This window comes from Guillardia theta (assembly GCF_000315625.1).
Source record: "Guillardia theta CCMP2712 unplaced genomic scaffold GUITHscaffold_81, whole genome shotgun sequence".
Classification (NCBI taxonomy): Eukaryota; class Cryptophyceae; order Pyrenomonadales; family Geminigeraceae; genus Guillardia; species Guillardia theta.
The window spans coordinates 84,639-92,799 of record NW_005434593.1 but is presented as its reverse complement, the minus strand read 5'-3'; the positions used below and the strand labels follow the sequence as shown (position 1 = coordinate 92,799).

The 8,161-nt window shown below is 54.4% G+C and overlaps 2 protein-coding genes across 2 annotated transcripts in view; one reads left to right on the top strand and one right to left on the bottom strand.

Moving 5' to 3' along the window:
• The window catches only part of GUITHDRAFT_115085 (hypothetical protein), a gene marked incomplete at both ends in the record, with an annotated part of 3,518 nt that extends 248 nt beyond the window's left edge, over positions 1–3,270 (bottom strand). Inside the window, 12 exons of the mRNA XM_005825680.1 lie at positions 373–455; positions 500–530; positions 576–724; positions 767–824; positions 962–1,021; positions 1,197–1,418; positions 1,466–1,881; positions 1,924–1,988; positions 2,034–2,096; positions 2,140–2,225; positions 2,280–2,363; positions 2,422–3,270. Of these exons, the coding sequence (XP_005825737.1) occupies positions 373–455; positions 500–530; positions 576–724; positions 767–824; positions 962–1,021; positions 1,197–1,418; positions 1,466–1,881; positions 1,924–1,988; positions 2,034–2,096; positions 2,140–2,225; positions 2,280–2,363; positions 2,422–3,270 (2,166 nt within the window). The remainder of the gene's footprint in view (positions 1–372; positions 456–499; positions 531–575; positions 725–766; positions 825–961; positions 1,022–1,196; positions 1,419–1,465; positions 1,882–1,923; positions 1,989–2,033; positions 2,097–2,139; positions 2,226–2,279; positions 2,364–2,421) is intronic.
• A 2,367-nt stretch (positions 3,271–5,637) lies between these two features.
• GUITHDRAFT_115084 (hypothetical protein) lies at positions 5,638–7,437 on the top strand (the record flags this gene model as incomplete). The annotated part of the gene is made up of 7 exons (XM_005825679.1): positions 5,638–6,217; positions 6,283–6,806; positions 6,858–6,929; positions 6,986–7,030; positions 7,078–7,164; positions 7,211–7,264; positions 7,378–7,437. 7 exons carry the CDS (start codon positions 5,638–5,640, stop codon positions 7,435–7,437), a joined length of 1,422 nt encoding a protein of 473 aa, XP_005825736.1.
• Positions 7,438–8,161: the final 724 nt, after the last annotated feature.

The window sequence follows — 8,161 nt, the reverse complement described above, 5'->3', positions numbered from 1 at the left end:
CCTCCTCCTCCTCTCCTCCTCCTCCTCCTCCTCCTCCTCCTCTCCGAGTTCTGACCTGGCAATGAACCCAAGATATACTGAACAGCCGCCTGCTGCTCATGCAGATCCTTTGACTGACCAGCAGCGTGAGAAGAGAAAGAGAGGAAGCGATAACAGAATCGGATGTGAAGGAGCCAGGAGAGGGAGAGGAAGAGAGGAGAGGAGAAGAAGAAGGAGCGAGAAGAGGAGGAGATAAGGGGGGGGAGTCAAGGAGAGGAGGAGAGGAGAAGGAGGAGGAGACGAAGAGCGGAAAAGCAGGAGAGGAAAGGAGGAGAAGGGGGAAGAGAGAGCACGAGGTGATGGTGATGATGGAGTTGAGGGGTTTTCCTTCACCTCGAGGTAGACGATCGTGCGGACAGTGCCGTCATCCATAGTCCTGGTGAAGGAGTTGGCATTGACCGTCTCATGCTTCGACACTGCCATCATCTCAGTGAAAGTAGCGGCAACACCGAGAGCAGACCAGCGTTAGCAATGTTCTCAGCGATCACAGACTGCCAGGGGGTCAAGGCAAGCAAGCGACAGACAGGCACTAGTACCTTGTCGACTCGGAAGATGATGGTGGTGAGGAAGAGCGGAGAGCTCTTGAGCTGGGGGAGGATGGACAGGAACTTCTCGGTGAGCAGGGAGGGCTTGGAGGGGAGGATGTAGACGTTGTTCTTCTTCACGACGGGCCAGTACTTGGAGACTGACTTCCAGCTCTCAATAGAAGAGGCGGTGGGTAAAGCACCGAGTAGCTCAGCTCCGAAGGGGATGAAAGCCATCCTCCAGTGATACTCGCTGAACACCTGTGAAGTGATTCAGTTGTATGATGGAGTGAGCGGTAGCACGTGACAGACATCTATGGGCTATAGGATTAAGGGAGGAGGGGAGGAGGGGAGGAGGGGAGGAGAGGGAGGAGATAGCGAAGCGAAGGTTTGACAACCTGCGCAAACTTTTCCGCTGGGATTCCAGCTTCGATCATTGAAAGAAGATCTGGATGCTCCTGCCAGCTGCTGTTACTCCAACCCTTTATCCCCATCGTTCTCCTCCTCCTCCTCCTCCTCCTCCTCCTCCTCCTTCTACCTAAATTGGAATCTTTCTCATCTTGTGTCACCTACTATCCTTTCCTTCCGCCTTGCCTTAGCTCCTGGTCCTCCCTGCTCTCTCCCCCTCCTCACCTGCACGCCTGTCCCGAAGGACTTGGCCACGGCGAGGAGAGTGAGGTCTGTGTGGCGGGGGCCCATCCCTCCGACGACGAAGATGTACTGGTAGACTGGGCTGAGGCGACGCAGCATGAAGGCGACGATGTCGATGTCGCTCTCGATGATCATCACCTGCTTCACCGCCACTCCGATCTTGCGCAGGTTGCTGCTGATGAAGTGCGAGTTGCTCTCCCGCACCTTCCCTGTCCCGTCAGTCCCCCATACCCCGACAAGCTCCTCCTCACCTCAGCGGAGATAAACTCGTCCCCAATCACCAGGATCGCTGCAGTCCCCATGATGCCCTGCTCCTGGTCGTGCACGCGCGAGATCACTTCCCTGCTCTCGTCCTTGAGCTTCCACGCCGGGAGGTACATCGTCGTTGGATCGTCCTGATCCTCAACAATTCCTTTCTCGCTCGGCGCGCTCGCGATGTTTTCCTCAGGCTTCGCATCCTCGGCCGCTTCCTCGTCCACGTCCTCCGCCTGCTTCGACAAGGCCAAGAGGTACTGATTAGCGAGGCCTCCCATCTCGTTCTCATCCAGATCTTCCGCTCCCCCGTCCTGCTCTCGGTTCTGCATCATGGTGCGGGAGATCAGCTGAGAGGTGATGCTGCGCTCCCTGTCCTCGAGCTCGTCGTACATCGAGTCATAGATGGCGACACCTGTCACGGGGTCAGCAGCCACCGGCAGCACTCGAGCATCACCTTGATCCTTCAGCTTGAGCTTGTCCAGCGCTTCGAACCTCTCCTTGCCGAGATTCCTCCGCATCCTGCGCAAGGGCATCAGACGTCTGGCGCCTCTCGCGCTCCGCCACCTCTCATGGATCTCGTCCAACTTTTTCTTCAAGGCAACGGACGACTCAACCTGCACTTGCTCCCTGCAGCCGGTCAGACGCACAGGCTTGACTGGCGACCACTCACCTCCGCAGGAGCGCAGGATTGCGAAGAGTATCGACCATGGTGCCGATGGAGGAGTAGCCTTGATCGTACAACGTGCAGTAGGGGATCTGCAGGAGAGGGTGAACGAGCAAGTAAGGGAGGAGGGGATAGTTCCCTTGTACCTCAGCGGCACGGATAAAGTCCCAGACATCTCGGAAAGACCATTCGAGGGAAGGAGAGAATCTCAACAGCGAAGGCTCTTTGATCTGAAGAGTTGCAAGGCAAAGTTGTCAACCCACGTCGAACTTCCGCTCTCTCCCTCACCTTGCTCGTGAGCGTTCCGGGCAAACCCGGGTCTCCTTCGACCCGGAGCATGTTGATCTTGGTCTCGAGCTCGATCCTCGACAAGGAGGAGCTGAGAAAGATGGGAGCGAGGTCCATGAGGGCGAGGTCCGAAAGGTCTCTGCATCCCGGATCCGTTCTCCTGCTCCCCATGATCACACACCGAATGCCCGTAGACTGAGCCAGGTAGATCAGCCCGTCGATGAAGTCCTTGGGCTCGCTGACGTGAATCGTCCAGAGACGGTTGAGGTTCTCGTCGACGGCGGACTTGAGCATGTCCTGATAGGTGAAGTACTTCTCTGCCGTTGTGCTCACGTACTCGACGATCTCGGGGAACTCATGCTCGGGGTCTTTGAACCAGATGGGCTGCACGTGCGTGAAGCTGTGGGAGCGATGATGCCGGCAAGCCTCCATGACCAGGTGCAGCACGACACTGCAGTCCTGACTGCCGTTGAAGGAGATGGCGAGCTGACCCGGCTCAAACACGTCCAGCACTCTATCGATCTCACGTAACGAGCTTCTCACCTTCTTCGCCACGTTGACATACGCTGGACCCGCAGCCTTGATCTTCTCATGCAGCGGCCAACGTTTCTTCTCTTCTGTGCCGATCTGCATAGCTGCCTGGTTCCTGTAATCCTGCCAATCCTCCAAGCTTATCCCCGTGTACTCATGCATGTTGTCGACATCGGCAAGCTTCAGTCGCGTTTGATGGAAAGACCTCGCAAGCGACGAGCAAGCGACGAGCTGGGGCGATCTCCTTACGAAGCTTGAGCAACCGCTTTTGAGGCAGAAGATCGGGCGGACCAGAGCGCGAGCTTTCGCGTGCATCATCCTACTCACTTTCAGGCTGCTGATGCTCCTTCACCGATGCCGGCAATCAGATGCAATTGTGCATCTTGCCTAAAAGATCAACTCAGAATCGCCTCCATTCTCCAAAATCTGACAAGAGGTCTCATGGTGCGATTTCCTGGGCCCACCTCTTCTCTGTCAGCAACAGGCTACCTGCTCCTCCTCCTCCTCCTCCTCCTCCTCCTCCTCCTACTTCACCTTGTTCCTGCCTCACTACAAACGTCTTACAAAAGCTCTACAGCACCGTGTCCTCCTCGAGTGCAGTTGCTTCTCGTACTGCTCACGATATGCTATTGTTCGATGCCTGTTGTACGCCAATCAGTCTAAACTGCATCCAGTGACCATCCCTCGCTTCTCTCCTGCCATGACCACCTCACTCTCCTGGATCTCTCGCTCCCATCTTCCTCCTCCTGTTGGTCCTCCTTCGCCTCCTGCGCCTGCACCGCATGGAAGGAGCCGCATTCCTCTGCATTTTTAGTTAAAGTTTAGTTTGTCGGCGCGGAGCTGCCAGGGGCATTCGCTCCTGTGTCTGTTGCGCCCCAGGCCCGGCGAAACTGAGGAAAATCCGGTGTAAAGACACATGCGTCCATCCGAGTGAGGGTGGGGTACTTTAGAGGAGGGTGGTCGCAGTCACCCAGGGGTACCTGATCTGAATAATAGGGGTATATGGAGAGGAAAAGAGGGGTAGTCTGACCAGGGTAGGAATTCTTGGACGCTGCATATATGGGGTGGGGTGGATCTTTGTGGTGGTTAGGGTAGATAGAGTGGTGGTTACAATTTGTCATCGGGGGTAGGGGTCATCATTTTCGTATTTGTGGGGGTCATTTACCTGGTAAAAATTGAGAACCACGATGGGGTAGTAGAAGAGTATTGAGGGTATATCTCCTTGGAAAGGGGTGGGGGTAGTTGTTATGAGGGGTGAGGGAAAGGGTGGGGTACCAGCAGGGGAATAGGAGGCCGGACGAGGGTCGCATTTTCCTGCAGGGGCTCAAATCTTGTATATATCTTGAAAATATAGGAAAAATTTTAAAGAATATTCTTGAATATTCGTCGAAATCAGAAAAATTATTGAAAGCTTTGTGTCTTAACGCCCTGTATGGCATCTCTAAGCTTTTGGCCGCCCGCAATGCTGATCAGCAGCGACGGCATGCCTGGAGAGGGGCGAGGGGAGAAGATGTGGATGACGATGGCGATGCGAAAGATGCAAAAGATGTAAAGAAGAGGAACGCCGAACAAACCGTTCGTCATAGGGAGAACTCGGAATAACACAAGAACTTCAGTCATTATCATTTGATGGTTACTGAGAAGATGGTGTCGATGGTGAATGGACGGAGAGGAACGATCGGGAATCAGAGCGAGTAGATGGAATTGTGAACTATGAAGGAAGAAGATGATGAGATGATCGATGTGAGAGGGGGCGTATCGCTGCAGGTAGGGATGATGAATCGGACTGCAGGGAAAAGGGTAGTGGAATTGAGACTAACCCTGAAAGAGAGGAGGCGGATATGTGAGGGATTTAGCAAGAAATGACCATAAACAATAAGATAGACATGAGACATTGACAGTGAGATCAAGACTCCAAAGAACCAGACAAGTACAACAGCGATAGATCCCTCGTTCTTCTTGCGACCCAACGCAGTCCCCCGATTTTAACGTGGCCCTCCAGTGATTGCCGGGGTTGGGCAGACATACAGGAGTGTAGAGTCGGCGGAGAGAAGAGGAGCAGGAGCAGGAAGAAAAGTAAGTGCCAATGGCCGTTTGAAAGGCTGTCAAAGAGAGACAGGAAGTTAACTCACAGATGAAATGTAGAGCAGGAGATAACTATGGAGGTGTAGGAATCATGTACGAGAGAGGATGAGAAGGCAAAATGTTCGAACAGTTCGAAGAATCATGAAGCTAGACTATCGTCATGTGACCGAAGTAAAACAAAGATGAGTTGGTTCTGATGATGTGAGGGGGGAAGTACGCTTGGGGCAAGAATATCGTAGTGAGACTTGAATGGTTGATGGTGGAAAGCACACGCACGGAAGAGAAATGCGGGGCTCCAGATGTTTCAGTTGTTGTGTTCTCTTGTCTGCTTGTGACATGCTCTGCTCGCCAGGGATGTTTTCCTCGGTTTCTCCTTGAAGTTGTCGCAAGAGAGATCGGAAGATGAGCAACCAGGTACCAGCACAGCGACCCGACAGAACGAGGATGGTGAACGACAGGCGGGGACAAGATGTCGCCTTGCTTGTGGGCCACATCAGAAGGATGAGGTGGTTGTCAACTGAAGTTTTTTTCGCCGTGCTGCTGTGCATCACGGGCAGAGCGAGCAGTGCGAGCGAGCTTCCTTGCTTCCTGTCGTCTGGGATGAGACCTCTGAGGGCGAACACGCTCTCTCCAGCCAAGTGCGACAGACCTGCGCAGCTGTCGCGCGTCACCTTGCCTCTCTCTCTCCCGAGACGAGGATGGGACATGGTCCTGATGGCGGCGCAGGCTGGGGACAAGAAAGCGAACTGGCGGCCATTGCCTTCGGATTCCTTGACCTTCTCGGAGGAGGAGGAGGAGGAGGAGGAGGATGACTTGATGGAAGACAGCGACGACGAGTTTGAGGGAGACGGGAGAGAGCAGGTGATCATGGGAGCCGGAGCCCTTAGAGGCGAGCAGGACCTGTACAGCATGCGCGACCTGCAGTCCATGAAGGTACCTCGTCTCCGCTCCATGTGCGAAGCTCGTGGGCTCAAGAAGAACGGGACCAAAGCCCAGCTGATCAACCGGCTGCTCGCATCCACTGTCGAGCTGGGAGATAGCGCGACACCGACTCCGTCACGTCTGAACCCAAAGATCAGCTCCCGTCTTTCTTCCTCCGCTTCCTCGGGCTCCTCTCCAGTGTCGGTCCATGCGCTAGGGGGAGGGGGCAGAAGGAGGTGGATCTGGAGCTCGAAGACGGGTTCTCGTCGGATAGCTCCTACGAGTCTTCTCTGGACATGCCGGAAATGCTGCGATCAACCTCAGGGCTCGTGGCCAGAAGCATAGCGACCAGGGTGGAAGAGGTTGACGATCAGTTCCGCCCGTCGGGGGAGGCGCTGGAGAAGATCCTGCAAGCGCCCAAGATCGTGAGGAGAGCAGGAGTGACGATCACCATGCACAGCTCGAAGATCGTCAAGTACCAGGCGGACATCATCGCGGAGGGAAGTAAAATCTCCTCCCTCGACTCCGCTCAGGTTTCTCTTCCTGCTCCTGAAGCCAAACCTCCTGCTGCTCCCCAAGCGAAGACACTTAACGGAATCCCGCGAGAGTTTCTCCCTCCTTCCCTGCGCAGCTTCGACCCCTCGGCATCAAGCAAGAAGCGAGGACCCGGTCGCCCGCGACAGGACGACAACGATGAAGACTCGATCCAGAACAACGACTGGGAGCTGGTGAAGAGCGGAGGAGGGATGAGCAGCAGTTTCCATGAGTCGCCCTTCGATGCGATGATCCGAGCAGACGAGGAGGAGGAGGCGCGGCTGAACCCCAAGAAGAAGCGAGGAAAGGCTAAGGTGAGTGACGTACGGCCGGGGAGCAGCAACCAAGCTGATGAAGGCGAGCAGAAGAAGGTTATTATTGATGAAGATATCGATGATGACGAAGACTTGCCTGTCCCGAGGAGCATGACTCGACTTGTACGCGATCGTTGCTTGCTCTCTCTCTCTTTGCTTGTTCTCACGCTCGTGCTCAGGTGGAGGATGATGACGATGGAGTAGACCTGGACGACGAGATGCCGGTGAGATGTCAGACGAGCAAGCAGACGAGAAGTGACGGGCTCTTCAGGATGTGGAGGATGACGAGTACAGTGCTGTGATGCCAGACTTCGACGAGGACATCGAGGAAAATGACGATGACGATGACGATGACGAGGTGGAGAATGCACTAGTGGAGCCAAAAGCGTGACTTGCTGTCCCAGAGCTTCAAGACGTTTTTGGGAGATGAGCTGATCGAGGACGCAGAGCCAGATGAGGTGTTTCTACTCTCCTCCTCTCCTCCTCTCTCACCCTCTCACCCTCTCTCCTCGTCTGATTCTCTCCTGCCCCTCCTTTTCCATCCCTTCTCCTTTGCTCAAACGTGATGCAGGCTGTTGAAGAGGAGACGGTGCCGATGAGAAAGCGGGTAATTCAGAAGAAGCGAGGGTGAGGAGGGAATGTCAAGCACCGTTTAGCAATGCTGAGGAGGCGATGGAGGGGGAGGAGGAAGGCACAAAGTTGAAGACATTCGGCTACCTGCTTCCTCTAGACAGTTTTGGACAAAGTCTCTCGTTATGGACGACAAGACGAAGAAGGGATGAAGGATGTAGAAGATTTTGATGTCGACAGCTTTTCTGTGACGAGAGCAGTGCTGGGAGGCTGAACGTGAAGAATCGATCGTGATATCATTTCCCATGCGCCATTACATTGCATTGAGTTTCCTTGCAAGCGTCTTCCTTGTTTTCTCAGTGTCTCGTGAAACCACAGAGCAATAATACCTCAGATCGGACATACCAGTTAGAGCAAGTTATTGTAACACTTGAAACATGAGATATAGCAGTACCCTCACGTTTTCATCCTCATCCTCATCCTCATCTTGATCTTCATGTTCATCTTCATCATCATCATCTTCTTCTTCTCCCAATACTAGTCACAGTGACTTGACCTCTCAGATCGCCCGACCTGGCGGCCCGCCGAACTTCGGAAACCGCCGGTCACTACTAGGCTTGAATAACTTTGAGCGGTTATGAGCGGTTACAAGTTACCGTACCCCTACCCCCTGACCTCCATCACCACCCTACCCCCATCATTCCCTGATACCACCCCCACGACGAAAGGACCATTCTCTCACCCTGGGGTCCGTAGAGATGGAGTGGAGGGGTTGTAGGTCCGGA